The sequence below is a fragment of the Zootoca vivipara genome, chromosome 6 (assembly GCF_963506605.1).
Source record: "Zootoca vivipara chromosome 6, rZooViv1.1, whole genome shotgun sequence".
Taxonomy (NCBI): Eukaryota; Metazoa; Chordata; class Lepidosauria; order Squamata; family Lacertidae; genus Zootoca; species Zootoca vivipara.
The window spans coordinates 4,818,671-4,842,421 of record NC_083281.1 but is presented as its reverse complement, the minus strand read 5'-3'; the positions used below and the strand labels follow the sequence as shown (position 1 = coordinate 4,842,421).

General features: G+C 48.8%; 1 protein-coding gene across 1 annotated transcript in view; it reads right to left on the bottom strand.

Annotated features, from left to right (window-relative positions):
• HCN2 (hyperpolarization activated cyclic nucleotide gated potassium and sodium channel 2) overlaps positions 1–23,751 on the bottom strand; it is a 54,168-nt gene extending 30,417 nt beyond the window's left edge. The window contains exon 1 of the mRNA XM_060275228.1: positions 23,591–23,751. Coding sequence (XP_060131211.1) covers positions 23,591–23,736 — 146 coding nt within the window. The 5' untranslated portion in view covers positions 23,737–23,751. The remainder of the gene's footprint in view (positions 1–23,590) is intronic.

The window sequence follows — 23,751 nt, the reverse complement described above, 5'->3', positions numbered from 1 at the left end:
TTTTAATGTTTAATAGATTATTGTATTTTAATGTTCTGTTGGAAGCCGCCCAGAGTGGCAGGGGAAGTCCAGCCAGATGGGCGGGGTATAAATAAATAATAAATAAATAAATAAATTATTATTATTATTATTATTATTATTATTACATCTCCTCCGCACTTTTAATGCCTCTCCTGGTCTTGGGAGACCAGGGTGGTGGAGAGCCTGTTGCAACAAGAGGGAGAGACACCCTGGCTTCTTCACCAGCCAGACTCCTCTCTGTCTTCTGGTCCCGCTCCTCTCCTGCCTCTGATTCTGGACTGCTCTCTGCCACAGACTCTCCCCGCTCACTAAACCCAGTTCCCTCTTCAGTTTCTGACGCCTTCTCCTCCCAGTCTTCTCCCTCTGACCACTCGCCGTCGTCCCGCCACCACTTCCCGGGCTCTGAGCCTTCTTCCCCTGGGGGGGGGGTTTCCCTTGGGGTTTCCCCAGCTGGTGCCCCCCCACCGCTCCCCTGCCTCCAGCCAACCTGTGACACAAGGGGGCTCTTGCACTAGCAGATGGGTGAGTTGTAGCATGGCGTGACCGAAAAACGCAACGCAGCAAACTGCATGGAAACTTGTTGGAGAACCAACCTCCCAGCCAGGTCTCTTGCATAACAACATTTCCCCCGAGTTATACTGCTAAGTGAATTTAACTCTGTACTCCACGCTTAGGCCCCCGCTTCCAGGATAAAGCTCTACCGCACCACTTTTAAACAGCAAGGGCTTCCCAGGAACTGTAGTTTGCTAAGGGCGCTGCGAATTGTTAGAAGAACACACACACACGTGCTCCATCTTCCTCACGGAGCTATGTTTCCTGAAGTTCCCCACAAAGAGGGATTGTTTGAGAATTGTAGCTTTAAGGAGGGGAATTAGGGGTTCTCCGAACAATTCACAACACCCACGATAAAACTACAGTTCCCAGGATTTTTAGGGGTGGGGGTGGGGAAAGCCACGGCCGCTTAAAATGGTGCAATACTGCACAGTGCCTTAGTTGGATGCAACCCAAGTTATTTTTGAAAGCCGGGGCAGAATCTTAAGAAACAGCGAGTGGGGAGACAGTTCTCTCCAGGGCTTGTAGACCCATCACTTGGAGACAGTAAACTGGGTGGAAAAGGAGAGAGGGAGCCATGTTTGACTCCTGACCTTAATCCAATGACAGCGTTTGGGAGCAGAGGGTTGCCACGGTAACTGCCTGTGATGTCACAGCCACGCAATTTTGACTTCAGGGATGCTGTGCTGGCTCCTGGGTACCCTTCAACTCTCCCTAGCGACTGCAGCAAAGGCTGAACCAAAAAAAAAAAAATCACCAGAGAGAGAAAGAAAGAAAGAACAGAGGCGAGCTGGCCAGCCGTGTTATGAAGCAAACTGAAGGGCATTTGTGGATGTTGTTTTTTTAAGCATCCCAGAGTAGCGTAAGGTCCCAAAACACACGGCACAAAAGGAAAGAGGAGGGAGGAGGGAGAAAGCAAACTCAAGACACTGGTTCTATCTTCTTAGATTTCTCCTAATAACCAGCTGGAAAGGAAAAGTTTCAAGGCTAGAAATAGCCAAAGATTAACAGCTGCAGCTTCCCTGGGGGAGGGGGGAGGTCCTGGGAGTTGTAGTTTGTTCAGGGTGCTACGAATTGATAGGAAACTGTGAGAATTGACTTCTTACTCTATTCATTCATTGATTCATAAGCAAAAACAACTGACAACATAAGACCATTAAAAAAACCCCAACCTAAGTACAAAAATAAGAACCTAACATGCTCCTATAACAAACCCAAACCGCCCCAAAGATGAGCACCAGAGACCACAGACATGCTTCCAAATTTAGGGGCAAAGGATAAATGGAAATTTAAAGAAGTGATCCAGCCCTGCTTTCTGCATTAACTACAAGCAGATTTCTAGCTACTGGCCTGAAGCCCATTTTACAGATGGGGGAAACTGAGGCACCCTGCGCCGCCGGCATTGAGAGGTTATACCCAGAACCAGACGCCCATGGAGATTCTGGTTTCTCTCAGTCCTCCAAACACCCCTCCCGTTTTTATTTCTTGTCCCCGCCGACATCGGTGGTACCTCTCTCTCTGTCTCTCAACAAAAGGCGGGCTGGACAATCCACAGAGGTGTTTTGTTATTTAATACACCGTCCCACTGCGCCAGCGCGAGGCAAAAAATAGCAAGCAACATCTTTGAAGGGGTGACCCGTAATGGCCACGTTTTGTCCTTGGCTGGCTGCAGCCGGCCGGCCGGCTTTCCTCCCTTCTCCTCTCTCTCCCCACCTCCCCAGTTTGTAAACTGACCCCAATTCTCATCTACTGCAAAATTTCCTCGTGGCTATTTGGGATGCAGAGCTGCAGAGATTTGGGGAGGGGGGGACGGCAGAGGAAGAGGAGGAGGGCCAGAGATGGATGGAGGATAGGGCAGGAACATGCACAGAGAGAGAGGGAGAGAGAGAGAGCGGCTAGAGGAGGGTTTGAGCAGCAGACCAGTTTGAGAGGCTGATGGACCCAATTGGGGGGAGCCTTAGCCAATTAAAAGCATGTTATCATTCCTTGAAGGAGAACTACCGGATTGTTCCGTGGATAATACTCCACCATGTATAAGACGACCCCTATTTGTCATATAGGATGTCATATGGAGGAGGGAGAAAGGTTGTTTTCTGCTGCTCCAGAGAAGCGGACACGGAGCAATGGATTCAAACTACAAGAAAGAAGATTCCACCTCAACATTAGGAGGAACTTCCTGACAGTAAGAGCCGTTCGGCAGTGGAATTTGCTACCAAGGAGTGTGGTGGAGTCTCCTTCTTTGGAGGTCTTTTAGCTTGACAGGCATATGTCAAGAATGCTTTGATGGTGTTTCCTGCTTGGCAGGGGGTTGGACTGGATGGCCCTTGTGGTCTCTTCCAACTCTATGATTCTATGATTCTATTTTTTTGGGACCGCAACAACAAAAAATGAGCCCAAAGTTGTTGAGCTTCTTTTGGAGGGAAATTGCCCAGAGTTATTGAGCTTTTGGGGGGGGGGACACACCACTGCCGACTGCTCTACAGCCTGCCCACCACTGCAAATCACACGCATCAAGGCGGCCACTGAGCATTCAGACCCCAAAACCGACCCGCCCACTCAACGCAACCACAGCCGATTCCACGCACGCCTTGCCGCTGCTGCAAATCGACGTCCAATTGCCGCAGCCAATCGTCAGCAGGCCTTGCCACAGGAAACAATCACACGCGCAAACGCCACTGCAAATTTCCGGCTGGCTGCCACCACAATGGCTCGTAACCACCGCTGCTATCCATGTATAAGACGACACGCAATTTTGGCCTTTTATTTCTAACAACAAAATATCGTCTTATATGCGGAAGAATACGGTACAGTACTTCAGAGGACGAGATGGTTGGACAGTGTTCTCGAAGCTACGAACATGAGTCTGACCAAACTGCGGGAGGCAGTGGAAGACAGGAGTGCCTGGCATGCTCTGGTCCATGGGGTCACGAAGAGTCGGATACGACTAAACCACTAAACAACAACAACAAGGCTTGCTAAGATGTCTAAGACTGAACCAAATAAGTGCTGGAGATGCAATGAGATCAAGGGGAACCTCCTTTCATATGTGGTGGGCCTGTAAATGGGTAAAAGGGAATTGGGGAAAAATTATAATGAATTGGAAAAAATGTTTAAAAGCACTTCCAAAACAAAAAACAAAAAACCAGAGTCCTTTTCGTTGGGGATAGTTCAGATGGAAATTCCCAGGTGTCAAAAAAAGGTCATTTGTGTATGCCACTACTGCTGCCCATGTTTTGTATTGTTATAACTCTACACTTGTAAAATCAAATAAAAAAATATTTGGGGGGATCTGTGGAACTCACTGCCACAGGAGAAAGTGAAGGCCGCCAGCTTGGATGGCTTTAACAGAGGATTAAATAAATTCAATGCTTCTGAATCCCAGTGGCTGGAAAAGGCAGGAGGGGGGGAGAGCTCTTGTGCTCAAGGGGCCACTGGCCTGATCCAGCGGACTCTTTTTGTTTGTTTGTTCCTAGGTACTCTGGACCCTCTTGTTGCCCAGAGACCAGGGTTCAAACAGCGATATGAATGATGCTAGCTGAAATCTCGCTGGCCACAGATCTCAAAGCCTGCACTTGGGGGGGGGGGAGGGGGGAGAAGAGACAAGAGGCCGTCACTCGGGGACAGTGGTGTAGCTGGACTATTAAAATATACATTTCGGGGAAATAAAAATAGGATGCCCAGAGGGGAACAGAGGGGGGTGGGCAGAGATCTTGGCTCTCCTTCAAAAACAAGGATTAAAAAAAAAACCAGAAGTGCTGGACTCAGAGGCAGAAGAATCTGGTAAGAGCAGAAGTGGGTGGGAGATGTTTGCCTGGTATCCTTTTTCAGTCCGCTCGAATTCCATTTTCCAGGCAGCCACCAGGGGGAGAAAGCCTTTGAGACCCCAGGCTTTCCGTGGGCAGCTGAAGTACTGCAATGCGCTCTTCGCAGGGCTCCCCTTGGAAACGTCAGCCTGTGCTGAATTTTGCAGTCAAAACAATGACCGGTGGAATGATCGAATCACTCTTTATCACCCTCTTTATCAAATACATTGGCTACTGGGCTCATTTCTGGGTGCAATTCAGAGCACTGTTTATTACGGCCTCGGTCCAGTATACCTGAAGGAGCGTCTCCACCCCCATCGTTCTGCCCGGACACTGAGGTCCAGCGCCGAGGGCCTTCTGGTGGTTCCCTCGCTACGAGAAGCCAAGTTACAGGGAACCAGGCAGAGGGCCTTCTCGGTAGTGGCACCCGCCCTGTGGAATGCCCTCCCACCAGAGGTCAAAGAAAACAACAATTTAGAAGGCATCTCAAGGCAGCCGCCCTGTGGAATGCCCTCCCACCAGAGGTCAAAGAAAACAACAATTTAGAAGGCATCTCAAGGCAGCCCTGTTTAGGGAAGCTTTTAATGTTTGATTTCTGTATTTTAATGTTTTGTTGGAACCCGGCCAGATGGGCGGGGTATAAATAATAAATTATTATTATTATTATTATTATTATTATTATTATTATTATTATTATTATTACCTCTGAAGCTCTAGTGTCAAAAGGGAGAAAGATCATTGAGGGATCTCCTTCCTGTTAATTTTACAGTTTAATTTTCCACATTAACAATCATATAAACGGAAAACAATACTGAAACTCTGAATATCCCCCCCCCCTTATGACTCCCCTCAATTTCCCCTTTCGGCAATTTGCTACCTGCTTAATTTATTTTTCCTTATTTTGTTAACCTTTAAATTAAATGCTCTTTCCAATTATGTCTTGCGCTTAATTAATATCCAAATTCCTATTTCTTAATCTTTACATTTGTTTTCTTAGTTGTGAGTGTTTGCTCAAATCCTGCTAGTGAGTCCAATTCTTTACAATGTTTCTGTAGATACAGCATCAAAGGTTCCAAGTCAGTGTGGTGTAGTGGTTAAGAGCAGTGGACTCGTAATCTGGTGAACCGGGTTCGATTCCCTGCTCCTCCACAGGCAGGGAAGGGCTAGTCACATTTCTCTGAAGTCTCTCAGCCCCACTCACCTCACAGAGTGTTTGAATCATAGAATCATAGAGTTGGAAGAGACAACAAGGGCCGTCCAGTCCAACCCCCCTGCCGAGCAGGAAACACCATCAAAGCATTCTTGACATATGGCTGTCAAGCCTCTGCTTAAAGACCTTCAAAGAAGGAGACTCCACCACACTCCTTGGTAGTAAATTCCACTGCCGAACAGCTCTTACTGTCAGGAAGTTCTTCCTAATGTTGAGGTGGAATGTCGGTGGTACGGGGCTTAGTTTTATGCGTCACAGAAAACCTGTGCAAATAATTGGAGGTGGGCTACCGCAGTACACTGCTCCTGGGGCAACCCTTGGAAGCCAATCTGGAATTTCACAGCGTAGCTGACGTTTTGACCAGGGACCTTTTGCAGTGAAGACCAGGTATGGCTATCGCCCTGTCACCCACGTCGTTAAAACGATTACATATCCCAAAGGGTGATAACCGCAGACAGTGTAAAAAGAACTGAGAACGCTGCTCAGTAAATGAGGCTTAACGACTTAAAAATAGCAATAGTGGTGAAAGCTTCCTGAAAGGGAGAAGATGATCTGTGTGCTTTGAGACAGGGGGGGGGGCTTGGGATGTGCGAGAGAGCTGTTGCAGCTGATATTTAAGAACGGGAAGGAATAAGAAGAATATTTCTGTTTTACCATATGTGGTGGAGTTGTAAAGTAATCAAAAATAATTGGGAAATCATTTATAATGAACTGAAGAAGATGTTCAAGATAACTTTTGTTAAAAAGCCAGAAGCTTTTTTGTTTGGCATTACAGTGCTACCTCTGATTAAGATGTCAAAGGCCTGGAAACGATGCCTTACGAGGAACGGCTTAGGGAACTGGGTATGTTTAGCCTGGAGAAGAGAAAGTTAAGGGGTGATATGATAGCCATGTTCAAATATATAAAAGGATGTCATATAGAGGTGAGAGAAAGGTGGTTTTCTGCTGCTCCAGAGAAGCGGACACGGAGCAATGGATTCAAACTACAAGAAAGAAGATTCCACCTAAACATTAGGAAGAATTTCCTGACAGTAAGAGCTGTTCGGCAGTGGAATTTGCTGCGAAGGAGTGTGGTGGAGTCTCCTTCTTTGGAAGTCTTTAAGCAGAGGCTTGACAGGCATATGTCAAGAATGCTTTGATGGTGTTTCCTGCTCGGCAGGGGGTTGGACTGGATGGCCCTTGTGGTCTCTTCCATCTATGATTTTATGATTCTATGACTTCGTGGAAAGCATGACCTCCATGGGGCTGTCCCTGAATAAGTCTGGCCCAACTCATAGCTATGGACATGCCTTAGACCTGGTGTTCACCTCTATGGATGTTGGTGATCTGACACTGAGTAAAAGCGAAACTAAAGAAGTGCCATGGTCAGATCACTTCCTGGTGCAACTGACTTTTAGAAGACATCAGAAGGCAGCCCTGTTTAGGGAAGCTTTTAATGTTTAATAGACTATTGTATTTTAATATTTTGTTGGAAGCCGCCAAGAGTGGCTGGGGAAACCCAGCCAGATGGGTAGGGTATAAATATATTATTATTATTGTTATTATTATTATTATTAGGTCCAGGGTCATGAGTAAAACTTCCCCCGCCATGCTGACTTACATCCAAGGTCTCTGCTTTGGATCCAGAAAGTGATCTTAATGTTCCACACTTTATAAATGATTCAGAGTTGAACACTTCTCTCTCCAAAGCCATTTGAAATCTGTTCAAAAGGGAAAGACAGCCCAAATGGGGTATGCGAGACAGAGAGAGAGTACACTCCATTCATTTGCAAATCACACTAGGGAAAAAGGTTGAAGGGGCTGGTGCACAAGGCGCAGAAAATGGGAACATCTCAGTTAAAGAGGGGTCTTCTTCCCCTACATACTGGTTAGAGTGTTCGACTAGGGCTGTGGAGCACAAGATTCAAATCCTCCCACTCAGCCCTGGGACTCAGTGGGCAACCTTGCAAACGAAATACAGGTAATGAATAAATAAATACTAAAGGGAGTCTGATACCGAGTAAAAATATATGTGCAGTGGTACCTTGGTTCTCAAACTTAATCCGTCCTGGAAGTCCGTTCCAAAACCAAAGCGTTCCGAAACCAAGGCGCGCTTTCCCATGGAAAGTCATGCAGAACAGATCAATCCATTCCAGACTTTTAAAAACAACCCCTAAAACAGCGATTTCACATGGATGTTGCTATCTAACGAGACCACTGATCCATAAAATGAAAACCAGTGGCTGGACGGGGTTCCACACAGTCACAAAAACAATAAAGAGCCACAAAAACAAAACGCAAAATAAATAGCAGAAACAGACAGACCCCAGCGTAACACAAATGGAAGCATAACACTCAAAACGGAGCACGTTCGACTTCCGGAAAACCTTGGCAGACCAGAACACCTACTTCTGGGCTTGCAGTGTTTGGGTTCCAAGTTGTTTTGAGTACCAAGGCGCTTGAGAACCAAAGTACCAGTGTCGGAAGTTTGTTTTCAGCACCATGGACAACACCCTGAGCAATAAGGATTTCTGATGGCTGGGACTCAGCTGATAACTGCTCCGTTGCAATGTCCCAAACTAGCTCCCCGTTTTCAACTATTTTGCGGATGGGGGTGGGAGGGACAGTAATAATAATAAAACCCCATTGGGGGGGTGAAACCTAGACATTCCATTGCAGTGACTGCAACCCAGGTTTCATGCACCATTTGGTGATTAGCTTATATATGTGAGCTTTATATATATTGCCCCATGGCAAAAAAAACCAAAACATGGGCTGATCTGCACTTCCCTGCCTACGCTGAAGAATGCTTCTTAGGTGATCTTTCTTGACAAGGTGTGTGTGGGACTCCCAACACAGATGCAGGGATTATAAAAGGCCATAAAAGCTCACCCTCCTAGCACCGCAACCTTGATCAGTGCTGGAAACCACAGAGCCTCTTGGGCTTGCCGATCGGAAGGTCGGCAGTTCAAATCCCCGTGACGGGGTGAGCTCCCGTTGCTCGGTCCCTGCTCCTCCCCACCTAGCCGTTCGAAAGCATGCCAAAGTGCAAGTAGATAAATAGGCACCGCTACAGCAGGAAGGTAAACAGCATTTCTGTGCGCTGCTCTGGTTCGCCAGAAGCGGCTTAGTCATGCTGGTCACATGAACCGTCTCCCTCGGCCAATAACGCGAGATGAGTGCCGCAATCCCAGAGTCGTCCACAACTGGACCTAACGGTCAGGGGTCCCTTTACCTTTACCTTTACAAAAAAGCTATAGTTTAGGGCCCCACTCTCTTGCGAGCCCCCAAAAAATTCAAAAGAAAAAAAACACACCTAGATGTACATTTCCAAAACGTAAGATAAAAAACAAATAAAACCTACATACAGCAACAGTGTTTTGTGTTGTGTCGGCTCCTATGATGTAAGTCATGGGCCCCGCCTGCTAGCCTGCTCCCTAAAATAGCACTGGTTTGCTCCTTTCTATATATAGGGTGCCTACATTCTGCATCTGCAAATGGCTTGAGATACCTATGAGGTCCATAAACGACCATCTAGCATATATTCAACACAAAAAAACAGCGACAATTTGTTGTTGACAAAGGACAGCTGGACATATCAAGGGCCCCATTACCTTCAGTAGCTGAGGGCCTCATCCAACCTAAATCCGGCCCTGATCTTGATATAATTTCTTCACTATGGTGAATGATTTTTCCCCTCCTGTGCCCATCCGTCACATCCCTGGCTGCTTCAAAACTAATCCCCTATCGGTTTCTGACAAGGATAATGCTGGGAACCTCTTTATCAGAAGGTTATCATGGCGCTACTAAGAGCGGAGGAGGCAAGGTGCTCTCGCGCCACGTTTTCCCGTTGCTGTTAAAAACCCAACCGTTTGATAAAAGGGCAAGCGATTATTCTCCGTTCAAAAAAAGGCACAGGCATATTAACAAAACTCCAGGAAGTATGTAATCACAACAGGGGAAGGGAAAGAGGTTTTCTGTTTTTCATAAGGCAATGGCATTTGGACCTGTGACTTTGAGAACAGCAGCAGGGAAGAGAAGAGTTCAGGGATATATTTTTTTTAAAAAAATAGTTTTATAAGTTGTGCTTCTTTGTTCCTCACAGCTGTTTATTTAGGTGGTTTTGTATGTTTTGTGGCATTTTATGCATTGTGGTTTGCCGTTCCTTTTATTGATTATAGACTGGTAATTCTTTATTGTGGTCGAACTGTTTAATTGCTATTTGCCGGTGTTTAATTTTACTGTTTACTACTAGATTCTGGTGGATTGTTGAATGTTGCTTTGCTTGACATAAGCTGTTTATTTTAAAGTTATTGTAATTTTTGTATTGGATCGGACTGTTACTATTGATGTTTGACATTTTATTATGTTTTGTGTCTTCGAAGCCGCACGGAGTGGCTTGGGCAACCCAGCCAAATGGACAGGGTATAAATGAAATGTTGTTGTTGTTGTTGTTGTTGCTGTTGTTGTTGGGCCTGATGATGTCAGAATATCTGGTATCTAACACTGAGTAAAATTGCTAAAATGTACAAAACCATTGTGTTGGAAATGTAAAGAAGGAGGGTACTTTTTACCATATGTGGTGGACATGTACATTGGTAAAGGCTTTCTGGGAAATGATATATAATGAACTAAAGAAAATGTTTAAAAATACATTTGTTAAAAAAAACCAGAAAAACCTTTTTACTAGGTATAACAGGTGAAGAGTTACCAAGAGAAGACAAAAGACTTTTCATGTACGCAACGACGGCAGCGAGAATGCTACTACCGGTAGCCCAGAGATGGAAGGAAGGGGAAGTAACAAAAAAAGAAAAATGGCAGATTAAACTGATGGAGTATGTGGAGATGACGAAGTTGACAGGGAAGATCAGAAACCAGAAGATCAAGTTTTTTCAAAAGACTGGAGTAAAAATTGTAATTTATTTAAAAGACCACTGTAAACAGTTAAAATCTTTGGCAGAGATGTAATGACACTTGTAATGTGGAATTATTTATGGTAATTATGGTTATATAACAGATGGAGATGTATGGAAGTGAGAGCTGGACCATCAAGAAGGCTGATCGCCGAAGAATTGATGCTTTTGAATTATGGTGCTGGAGGAGACTCTTGAGAGTCCCATGGACTGCAAGAAGATCAAACCTATCCATTCTGAAGGAAATCAGCCCTGAGTGCTCACTGGAAGGACAGATCCTGAAGCTGAGGCTCCAAGACTTTGGCCACCTCATGAGAAGAGAAGACTCCCTGGCAAAGACCCTGATGTTGGGAAAGATGGAGGGCACAAGGAGAAGGGGACGACAGAGGACGAGATGGTTGGACAGTGTTCTCGAAGCTACCAACATGAGTCTAACCAAACTGCAGGAGGCAGTGGAAGACAGGAGTGCCTGGCGTGCTCTGGTCCAGGGGGTCACGAAGAGTCGGACACAACTAAACAACAACAACCTCCACTGCCGGGAGAAGGCATATCTCTGAATAGGCAAGGAGGGAGAGATGCTTTTTCCTGCAAGCTTCCCAAAGTGGCCAACCGCTAGACTGATCCAGTTGACACTGTGTTCTCTTATGTTCCCATATGCTAATGCTGCATGACAAAGTACCCCATGGCAGGGCTGGGCCCAACTAAGCTCTACCCATTGAAATGAATGGACCCAGAGATCCCCATTAACTTTAGCAAGTCTGAATTAATGATGCGCTTTCCTTGAAGCGAATCCCTGACTGCCCATAGCAATGCTCCGGAAGCATCTCAGCTCAACACCTAAGGAAGAATGACGGCAGGACAACTGCAACACCGCCTCAATTAATAAACCATGCAAATTCATAAAAAACATTAAATCGATAAATCCTCCTAACATTTCAACAACAGGGAAGGGGGTCATATTTCACGGGGGTTGGGTGGTGGATAGAAGCTAAGGTTGTGGCGTGAAATGATTAAATCAAATCAAGGTTTGAGTCCAACGTCTCTGCCCACAGAAGAGAGGTTGCCTGCCGCCTCTCTGCATGATCCGCTCGCTAGCTCTGCCTCCTGTCCTACTGCCTCCTTCTGTGGGTGGAGCAATTCTGCTGGGTCTGTGCTGGACCACCCGATCCCTCTCTACGTGGAGATCTAGTGGGATGACACAACTGCAGAGGGTGATGCCGGCCTCTGTATGATCCACTGCTCTGACCTAACTACCTTTGGGGACCCTGGGAAAACCAGGGCGTTCCACCTTCTCTGGCAAGCAGAGGAAAAACAGAACTGCCTGCTCCCAGAGGAGACTCCCCGTTGTCTCTCTGTATGAGTTGCCGCTCCAAGCTTCACTCCTTTCAAATAGGAAGTCAGGCCCATAACAATGACCGTTGCAACTCTGGGAGGAGCTTCGAGGATGGTTTTGACACCTCATTATGTCAACTGCTTGATCTACATTACTCTGCATGATTCCCCAGGAAGCCTAAAGCATGAGCATGAGGATGATGATGATGATGATTTTATTTGTACCCCGGTCATCTGACGGGGTTTCCCCAGCCACTCTAGGCAGCTCCCAACACATATAAAAACATAATCAAACATGAAAAACTTCCTGATACAGGGCTGCTTTCAGATGTCTTTGCAAAGTCAATGGTTTATTTCCTTGACATCTGACAAGAGGGCGTTCCACAGGATGGGTGCCACCACCGAGAAGGCCCTCTGCCTGGTTCCTGGTAGCTTCACTCACTTCTCGCAGGGAGGGAACTGCCAGAAGACCCTCGGAGCTGGACCTCAGTGTCCAGGCAGAACGATGGGGGTGGAGAAGCTGCTTCAGGTATACTGGGACAAGGCCGTTTAGGGCTTTCACGGTCAGCACCAACACTTTGAATTGTGCTCAGAAACATACCGGGGTTAGTTGCAGTTTCCGAATCAACTTCAAAGGGGCCCCCCGGAGAGCGCATTGCAGCAGTCCACGCGGGAGATAACCAGAGCCTGGACCGCTCTGGTGAGGCAGTTCGCAGGCAGGCAGGGTAACAGCCAGCGCAGAGCCTGGAGCTATAAGGGAGCTGTTGCTTCAGCACTGGAGCAACAAGGACTGAGAGCTCTTTCAGAAGCTGTTGCTGCAGCCCTGCCACAGGTGCTTCCAAGCACTTTCTCCCCCCGTCCTCCGGAAAGCTTTGCATGCAACTAAGCACTGCATCATCATCTTCAGAGTTCCTGCCTGCCTCGCTGCTTCCTCCATCCCTGTGGCTTTCGGGGAGATGAGAGCCAGCCAGGAAACTCAAGCAACCGGCGTGAGCTCCAGCTCAGCTGTCCTTTCTTAGCCTGCCCCTTTCCTTCCTGGCCAACCTCGCAGGGTTGCTGTGTGCGGATAAAACTGGGGCAGGGCACACATTCGCCGTTCCTGAGTCCCTTAGGGGAAGGAAGGCTAGAAATATTAAGTAACAATAAACAAGAATTTAGACATACAGTCGTACCTTGGTTTTTGAACAGCTTAGTTTTGGCTCCCAAATGCCGCAAACCTGGAAGTGACTGTTCCCATTTGCGAACTATTTTTGGAAGCCGGACATCCAATGGGGCTTCTACGGCTTCCGATTAGCTGCAGGAGCTTCCTGCAGCCAATAAGAAGCCGCGCTTTGGCTTCCGGACGTTTGGGAAATCGAACGGACTTCAGGGAAACTGATTCCGTTCGACTTCCAAGGTCGTACAATTCAAAAGAATTGGCCTTCTATTATCTTGGCCTTTTATATTATCTTGGCAGCTAAAGAAGCAGTTGCAACGAATTGGGAAACAGCTCAAAAGCTGGACGCTTGCCTAATATAGCTAAAACAGAAAATTACATATACGGTAATTTGACATTTTGGCAAGGACTAGAACCTCCATACAATTTTTATATGATTTGGCACTCCTTTATTATACATATGCAATAGAATTGTTGTTTTAAAAACAACCCTCATCACAAGCCTGGAAAATCCTGAACTATACTTGGCAATCAAATAACAGGAATATTCTTTCTTTATATTAAAGACAGCCCAACCGGATCGGGACCACCCAGCTGTCTGCTCTCACAGTGGCCAACCAGGGACCCCCAAAGAGAAACCCCCAAGCAACTTGTGGAGGCAGAGCACAGACATCAATAGCCTTGTGAAATTGCCTAATCCTCTTTCAAAGCCGTCACCCTGCTAAGCACTGCGTAGCGAAGAAGTGCATTCTTTTACTCATCCTGGATCTCACAACATTCAGCTTCATTGGAGTTCCCCAAGTTTTAGTGTTATGAAAGAGAAAAACTTTTCTCTATCTACTTTCTGTGGGCCATGGATCATAGAATCATAGAATCCTAGAGTTGGAAGAGACCACAAGGGCCATCCAGTCCAACCCCCTGCCGAGCAGGAAACACCATCAAAGCATTCCTGACATATGCCTGTCAAGCCTCTGCTTAAAGACCTCCAAAGAAGGAGACTCCACCACACTCCTTGGTAGCAAATTCCACTGCCGAACAGCTCTTACTGTCAGGAAGTTCTTCCTAATGTTTAGGTGGAATCTTCTTTCTTGTAGTTTGAATCAATTGCTCCGTGTCCGCTTCTCTGGAGCAGCAGAAAACAATCTTTCTCCCTCCTCCATATGACATCCTTTCATATATTTGAACATGGCTATCATATCACCCCTTAACCTTCTCTTCTCCAGGCTAAACATACCCAGCTCCCTAAGCCATTCCTCATAAGGCATTGTTTCCAGGCCTTTGACCATTTTCGTTGCCCTCTTCTGGACACGTTCAAGTTTATCATTTTGATAAACTTCTATCATGCTTCCCCTTTTATCTAAACTATAAAAAAGTCTAAAAATGCAGAAATTCTGACTTGAGTATGCTAGCTGTTTGCTGTAATGAACATTGATTGATTGATTGATTGATTGATTGACTGACTGACTGACTGATTGATAAACCCTGGGAGTTTTGCTCACAGGGAGGGCTACAAATCAGGAGTGGTGAGGGGTGGAGCTTGGAAGAGGGTTTGGCATGGGGGGGAGACTGAAGGGCCACATCAGAAAGTTCTGAGGGGCCACATTCCTTTGCCTTCTGCTTTAGAGCCTCTAAGGCTCTGAAGAAATTATGTCCATCTTTACCTATACTGCCGACTCTTTAAATCAAATGCAAACCCCAGACTTTCCTCTTTAGGTCTTCCCTTAAAATTGACGCAGCAATCTGCAATAAGACATAAAACACCCACCTCTTTCCATTGGATTTACGGCTTCTAAGAAGCTACAACCTCTTATCCGGGCTGCTTCCTAATAAGTCAGTATTTTTAAATAATATTTAAACATTTTATCAGATGTCGGAGGCTGGCATTCCCTTCCCTCCCCCCCCCCACTGTTGATGCGTGAATAATTATGGTGCTTCCTGAGACGGTGCAAGAAAGAGGCCAGCTCATTGGTCGGTTTCAATTTGCACAGAGACAGATGTGTGTTTTTTTATATAAAAAAATTAAGCCATCTGCATCTTAAGAGCAGATTCCATTACGTTGATCAGATTTCAAAAAGGGTTGGGCAGGGAGCCAGATATCAATGCTTCATGAATCCAGGGTAATAGTCATAATTCTTTGCAACCGTACAGAATTTTCCAACCCTCTCCCAGCGGCATGCAGACACAGTCCGGAAGAGTCTCACAACAGTCCTGTAAAGTAGGGCTACAAAATTTGGAGAATCCCCCCCAAGGGAGAAAGGCAGGACCTCTTGGAAACGGTGCTCTTGAGATGTCCAGCTACGGTTTGCAAGGTAAAGGGACCCCTGACCATTAGGTCCAGTCGCGGACGACTCTGGGGTTGCGGCGCTCATCTCGCTTTACTGGCCGAGGGAGCCGGCGTACAGCTTCCGGGTCATGTGGAACGCATGACTAAGCCGCTTCTGGCAAACCAAAGCAGCGCACGGAAACGCCGTTTACCTTCCCGCTGGAGTGGTACCTATTTATCTACTTGCACTTTGACGTGCTTTCGAACCGCTAGGTGGGCAGGAGCAGGGACCGAGCAACGGGAGCTTACCCCGTCGTGGGGATTCAAACCGCCAACCTTCTGATCGGCAAGCCCTAGGCTCTGTGGTTTAACCCAGTGTTTCCCAACCAATGTGCCTCCAGATGTTTTGGGACTACAACTCCCATCATTCCTGACCACTGGTCTTGCTAGCTAGGGATGATGGGAGTTGTAGTCCCAAAACATCTGGAGGCACACTGGTTGGGAAACACTGGTTTAACCCACAGCGCCACCCCCAGTCCTGTGGTTTGCAAAAGCACCTGCCAAAACAGAGCGCTGGGGGAGGATTAGTAAAGTCACACACACAAATCCAAAACATAGGTTGTCATCCACTACAAGACCCAAGGCCATCACTGTTACTAATCCTTTAATTTTCATCTGTTGCTATAGCTCAGGCTTCCTCAACATCGGCCCTCCAGATGTTTTTGGCCTACAACTCCCATGATCCCTAGCTAGCAGGACCAGTGGCCAGGGATGATGGGAGTTGTAGTCTCAAAACATCTGGAGGGGTGAGGTTGAGGAAGCCTGCTATAGCTGTTCTCCCTGTTTTATATCCATCGTAAAATCAAAACCGAAAATCTCTACCAAAAAAAACCCCCTAATGTTTATTGCAGCATCTGATCAAAGTTTCCGATTCTAACTTTTGACAGACATGGATTTCAAAAACAGGGAGTTGCAAACTCCGGGACAGTTTTGAATGTGGCCCTCTGTACCTTCACCCGGCCCTTGTGACTCTCCCCTAGACCACGCCCCTCCCCTAGGCCATGCCTTCCTCACAACCTCCTTGAGTCTTTGCACCAGTCTGGGATGTTGCCCTTGAACTCTGATGTTTACCAGGTAAAGGTAGTTTCAGCATCTGTTGCTTCACCTGGCCCCACCCACCACTGCTGGCATGCGGCCCCCGGGACGCTGCCCAGAAAGGGAGGCAGCCCTTGGGGGGGGGAGGCCACGGCAAGCGAGAGGCAGAGGTTGAGGACACACCCCACCCACACACGAGGATGTGAAGCAGCACCAGGGAGGGGTGTGACTTTGGGAGAGTTCTCGAGGGCCAGGTGCCAAAGTGTGGAGGGCCACATTCAGCTCCCAGGCCTGAGGTTCCCTGCCGGTGAACTAAGGCTTAAACCTGGAAGCTCTCTGCCTGGGCAAAGTCACGCTGTTTCAATCTCTTGCTGGCATCAATGTGCTCCCAGTGCCATGGTCGAGGTGTGTGTGTGTGTGTGTGTGTGTGTGTGTGTGTGTGTGTGTGTGTGTGTGTATGGCACCACTTTGTGGAAGATAAGCAGGGCCAGGCCTGGTTAGGGCCTGGATGGGAGACTGGCCGCCTCCATTGAGCTCCGGGGCGGAAGAAAAGCGGAAGAGAAAACGAAGGGAATTAAATGAAATCAAACTAAACTTTCCCTGTGCATGCACAGAGTGCTTTTGCACCCAGTTTTTCGAGAATGAGCCGCTGGTTCCCCTCGCATCAGGAATCAGATGCAACAAAAGGGGACCTTTTAAAAGAATCACTAACCTTGCCCTACCTTGAAAGAAAACAATTCCATGGGAACCTGGGTACTTTTTATCCCTACAACAGTCCTTCAAGGTAGGCCAGGCTGGGCAGCCCAAAATCGCCTAGCGAGTCATGTGATCGGGAAGGAGTGTGGCCCTGCCTCTCTCTCTCTCTCTCCCTTGTCTGTAGCACAGCCTCTAGTCTTGGGGGGTCTGGTCCAAAATCTCCGGCCGAAACCTGCTCTAACTGCTACACGGTACTGCCACGAGACTCGGAAAAGCACCCTCCTAAACTGAATTTCCAAGACCGGCACATACATTCTCGAACAGCTCCGTTCAACAGAGGCAGACAACATCGCCACCGGCTGCAGAACGCAGCAGCAACGCTCCACCCTCCCCCTCCCAAAATTCAAGGCACGCCAGATCCAGTTTATAAACACACCTGAGAAGGGAGGGAGGGGGCTGCGAGCAGTGAGGGAAGGTGGGGGATGGGGGCCAAACACCGGAGATAAAGCTGGCAAATTGAGAGTTCAGTGCCCAGGCATTAGGAGGAAATCGGCGTCATAAATATATGTCTGGATTTTTGTTTGTTTGTTTGTTTTTGCAATCCTGTCCAAAAAAAAAAAAGGACACATGTAGTTGGCAGGGATTCGCGGTTTAAGAGCATGCAATGAAGGGGGGGGTGTTTGAGATGAGAGGGTGAATATCAGCATTCCTGCAATGCCTCTAGATGTAACCCCCCCCCCCTGCAAAAAACACACAGAGCACTCCCCACCCAAATCTATCTGTCCCCTGGCCGTTTTTGCAAAAGGATGGGTTATATTATGATCCTACGCCCTCCCCCCCCCCCACAACACACAACCTCAAGGATGGGAACCACGCAGGAAAAATATACCGGGGGGGGGGGGGCGACGACGACAATGAACATCCTCGTTCAAGATGGATTCTCCCCTCCCCCCCAACCTGCTTATTCTATAAAGGGGCTGCTGCCTTTCCCAAATTGAGGGGATTGTCAAAGATCCAGAAAACTGGGGAGGGCGGGGGGGGGAGAGAGAGAGATTAGTTACACACTCATATCTATAGTGGTGCAGATACAGGAAGGGAAAAAATAGCAGCTCTTTTCTGCCACCCCCAAATACATGATCTCAGCCAGCATCTTCCCTCTGAATGTCTCAAGGTGCCCTTTCGAGCATCAGCATCCCGTTCTCTCCAAATTTGGGGGTGGGGTGGGGGCGCAGAAGGGTACCCGCTTTCCAAAAACCCAGGAGGGTGGGAGAAGGAAGACGCATAGGTCCCGGGGAGACGGGGTGGGGTGTGGGGAGAGAGAGAGAAATAACCTTTTCTCTTAGTTCAAGCCTTTAAAAACACAAAAACAAAACGCACAGTTTTTTTGCTGCTGGCTAATTCGACTTGCGGCGGCCTCCCAGACCCGGTAAAGGTCCCCCCCCCAAAAAAAATCCACACACATTTCCTTCCTTGGGTGTTACTAAAGTGTCAATCCAGATTATTCCTCAAACAGCCCCCCCAGCCCCAGCCCCGAAATTTCTCCACACTCTAACTCTCCTTGCCGGTTCCCTGTTATCGGATGGAGAGCTGGACTTCCAAGGTCTCCCTCCTTCCTCATCCCCGCCAGCCGGTCCTTGGGAGGGGGGCACATTTGCCCCCCCCCAAGCCTTTGGTTGAAGAGGGGACACAGGGGGGGTGCCCCCAAAGTCATCGCCCGATGGGCACCCCAACTTCCCATAACAGCAGAAGGAAGTCGGAGAAGTCGCTCTTTCCCTCTACTCGCGTAGCTGCCCTAACATATCTCCCCCCACACACAACCCAACAAAATAACGAGGATAATAAATAATAACAACACTAATAATAACCCACCTATCTGGCGGGGATTAACACGCACAGGTTATTGATACAGGGCCGTCCCCATAGCGTCCCCCCACTTGAAGTTGCTGTAACAAAAGGGGAGGTCGCAAGCAAAACCTACACACAAAAACCTAGATATTGCCCCCCCCCACCTCATCTTAACACTTCAAAACTATTAAGAAAGGGGTGAGAGATCTTTTCCCCACAAGCATACACCTACAGGGACCAGACACCTGAAGTTGATTTGGGGGCGGGGGGGCACTCGCCGTTTCTCTAGGCCTAACCTACCTCGCAGGGTTGTTGCAGGTATTAAAATAGCGGGGAGACGCATGCACACGCCACCTCAAGATTTTTAGCGGGGGGGGGAGATATAGAATAAATAAATTAAATCAGGGTCGTGTTACTGGAGCTGTCTCCAATATCAGGCCCAACTCAGAGCAGACCGGTTGAAATTAGTGGCCCGCTAATTTCAGCCGGTGTGCTCTGAGCAAATCTCTGTTGGCAACAACACTCTTTGCCTATTTAACCCAATTAAGACTTGGCAGCGGTTTTCTGGCGTCAGAGGCCCTCGAAAAAGCTCCTGAGCAGTGGAACGGACTCCCTCGGGAGGTGGCGGACTCTCCTGCCTTGGAGATTTCAAAGCAGAAGCTGCGTGCCCACCTGTCAGGGACGATCTAGTTGAGATTCCAGAGGGGGTTGGGCTAGATGACCCTCCAGGGTCCCCCTTCCAGCTTTACAACTGTTCGCCTGCTTGGAAGGGCTTTGGCGTGCCGCGAGCCACCTCTCGATTTAGCAGGTGGGACCCTTGCTTCTTCCCAAGCCAGCAGAAAACGACTCATTTTGAAGGACATTGAAGGAGTCTGTGCAGTTCAGGCCACCAAGTGCCCCCCCAGCCTCGTGGCTAGCTGCTTCCCCTCCCCTCTCCACACCCCCTCCAACCTGCCATTTTAGGGCCTCCCTAAATAGTTGCCCAAACGCCGGAGCGCTTCAAACTGACCCTCCACAAATCCCAGAGGTGGAATCGGACATTGGGTCGGTGGGCAAGTTGATTTTCCTCTTTTAATGGTTTAATGTAACAGGTAGGTAAAGGTAAAGGTCAAGGGACCCCTGACCATTAGGTCCAGTCGTGACCGACTCTGGGGTTGCACGCTCATCTCGCATTATTGGCCGAGGGAGCCGGTGTATAGCATCCAGGTCATGTGGCCAGCATGACAAAGCCGCTTCTGGCAAACCAGAGCAGCACATGGAAACGCCGTTTACCTTCCCGCTATAGCGGTTCCTATTTATCTACTAGCATTTTGATGTGCTTTCGAACTGCTAGGTTGGCAGGAACTGGGACCAAGCAACGGGAGCTCACCCCGTCACAGGGATTTGAACCGCCGACCTTCTGATCAGCAAGCCCTAGGCTCAGTGGTTTTACCACAGCGCCACCTGGGTCCCTAGCAGCACCTTAAAGACCAAGTTTTTTTTATTTTGGTATGAGCTTTCGTGTGCATGCATACCTCATGGTTTAATGGCTTAAGAAAGTGAACCAGCTACCTTGGGGTGGGGGTGGGCATAACCAGACACAGCTCCCAGGCTCTGTTACCGCAGGATGAGTTTTCTGACTCTGGAAAGGTGATTGCCGACTCCACCCACCTCCTACCTCAGAGGACCCCTACCTTACTACTCTAGAGGCCAGCCTCCCACAGAGAGGCTTAAGAGGTGACCCCACACCTGCCAAAGCCGCCACCCCACCCCACCCCCCAGCCGAGCCTCTTGGAGTTAAATCAAGATTTTTGCAAAGTCATTTTCATTGCAAATCCCACGTCCTGCACAGAACGTAGCTCTGTGGAGCTGAACTCAATCAGGTAAAGGTGTTATAGGGTTTCAATCTTTAACATCTCACTAATCTTTCCACACACACCACCTTTGAAGTGTGTGTGTGGGGGGGGGGAACGACCCTCCAAGGTTATCCGAAGTCACTAGGCAGTGAGGATACCGACAAGCTGGAACGTGTCCAGAAGAGGGCAACCAAAATGGTCAAAGGCCTGGAAACGATGCCTTATGAGGAACAGCTTAGGGAGCTGGGTATGTTTAGCCTGGAGAAGAGAAGGTTAAGGGGTGATATGATAGCCATGTTCAAATATATGAAAGGATGTCATATAGAGGAGGGAGAAAGATTGTTTTCTGCTGCTCCAGAGAAGCGGACACGGAGCAATGGATTCAAACTACAAGAAAGAAGATTCCACCTAAACATTAGGAAGAACTTCCTGACAGTAAGAGCTGTTCGGCAGTGGAATTTGCTGCCAAGGAGTGCGGTGGAGTCTCCTTCTTTGGAGGTCTTTAAGCAGAGGCTTGACAGGCATATGTCAAGAATGCTTTGATGGTGTTTCCTGCTCGGCAGGGGGTTGGACTGGATGGCCCTTGTGGTCTCTTCCAACTCTATGATTCTATGATCCTGACCCCCACAGAAAGGCACCTTGTACTGCCCTTGAACCCTAAACAACGTCCCCTCCCCTCAAACCACTAGATGGTTTAAGAATCTAGAATCATCAAGTGGGGAGGGAACCCCAAGGCCCATCTAGCCTAGCCTCATCTATGAATACAGATATGGGGAACCTCTGCCCACCCCCCACCCCCAAGATGTTGCTGAACTACAACTCACATCATTGCTGAGCGCTGATGGGAGTTGTAGCTCAGCGACTCCCAGAGGGCCAAAGGCTTCCCCCCCCCAACACACACAGACCACAAGCAGTGGCCAAATCATACTGGGTTCCATCTAGCTGAATTATTAACTTTGCAGGGGAGCAACCCTAAAACAGACTTGCCCACGCAGGGTAGGGGAGAGGGGGTTGCTCTCAAGTCAACGCACATTGGATCCTGTAGGCTGAACCCCCCCCCCAAAAAAGCAGAATCACTAGAGAGAGAGGAGAATGTTTGATCCTGTCCCCATTGCTCTGCACCTCCAAAAAGATCGAGGGAAATCGCTGTCATGGCCGGCCTATGGCACCGACCCTTCTGAGCCTTACCCTTCTAGGCTACTCCTCCAGGGTAGTAAACCTCACCCAACCAGCTCTGCCCCCCGACTCCCGTTCCCTGCTTTAAATCACCCACAGGGGGTGTGTGACTGGCAGTACACAGCATTCTCCACCACTTAGGAGAATTTCCCCCTTGCCATCTTTTCCACCGCTCACCCCCCCCTCCCCAGAGGTAGTTACCCCAGATTACTGCCACCAAGTTGGCTGCCCTCAAATAACCACACTTCCTTTTTTGCTGCCTCCGAGGGAGCACCCCCCCAAAAAAAGATTCTCCACCCAATTTAACTGCCTAAATTTTGACTCGTCGGAAATCCCCTTGCACCGTTCGATCGGCACACAGCCCTGACCCATCTCTAAGCCCGAGGTAGTTACCCCGGGGTTACCATGTCTTCCTTGGGCTTTTGATTTCCCCCAAATCACAATAGGATCTCCCGGCAGGAAAGGTGATCTTCTGTCACTACCCCGCCCCCCAAGGATTTCTACCTCTCCTCTCTCCCACCCCCAGGAGACCTTGCCCAGGTGGGATCCAGCCTAGTTTTCTCCACAACGCCTTGGCCACGCTTGAAAAATCCGTGTGGGGGCCTAACTGCTTAGTGCATATCCCCCTCCATCCCTAATTGATGTAGTTACTTTGGGTTAGCTACACCCGAGTTGCTCCTCCCTCAATCGGGGGGGGGGGGACGGGGACTGGGAAAAACCCCTTGCTAGGCCTGAATTTGCTGTGTGACAGATATATTCAAGTACATATAGGGTTTTCTGTCCCTAGACAAAGTAGTTACCCCTGGATTCTTTCCTCCCTTGCCGGGGGGGGGGGGGTGGGAAGAATCCCAGACCTTGCCTAAAATTGCTTTAAGGCTCACTGTCAATACAAACTAGAGGTAACTACCTTGAGATCTCAACCTCCCAAGTTTGGGGGGGGGGGAAGCATCCTTGGCCTTACCTGGAATCGCTACCCGGTATCAAACGCTTACCCCAAAGGTACGGCCCCTGTCTCCTCCCCACCCCAGACCCCTACCTGAAATCACTGTAGACAGTTACCCCCCTAAGTTAGTCCCTCCCCCAAGTTTAGATACCCTAGGTCTCCCCGGCCACATACCCAAAACAGCTGCCGGCAGTTAACTGCCCGATACCCCAATATGTGTTACCCCCCAAACCGCCTCTTTCCCCAAATCACTGAAGGTAGCCACCCCCAAGGTGAGTTAGCCAAATGGCCTGAAATTCACTGCAGTTTATTACCACCTGCCCTCCCAAGGAGATTTCCCCCCCCCAAGATTCCCCCCCACTAGCCCCAAATCTCTGCAGGTAGTTCCCCCGTGAGATGAGTTACCCCAGGGGTGAGTGAGTTACCCCAATCCCCCCCACTTGCCTGAAATCACTGCAGGTAGTTATCCCCAAGGAAAGGTAACCCAGACCCCCGTTCCCTGTTTCTCCGAATCGCAGGTGAGTCACCCCAGGTGTTAGTTACCCCCGATCTCTCCCCCGCCCCCCGCCCCGCGCGCTGGTCTGAAATCCCTGCCGGTTGCTTCCCCCTCCTCTCAAGGACAGTTACCCTCGGCTGCTCCGCCTCTCTGCAGGTAGTTCCCACCCCCGAGGTGAATCCCCCCAGGTGAGTTCCCCACACAGGTGAGTCCCCCCCCCGGGCCCCGGTGGGCGGGTGGGGGCAGCAGGGGTCAAGGGAAGAAGGCCCACTCGCCTGAAATCGCTGTAGGGGTGGATAATCCAGGCTCCGGCGGACTTGACCCGCTCCTGCTCCCGCTCGACGGCCTTCTGCGAGCCGAACATCCGCAGCGAGAACTTGTTGACGCCCGGCTGGAGCATGGCGCTGAACTGGCGCTGCATGAAGCTGGCCTGGCT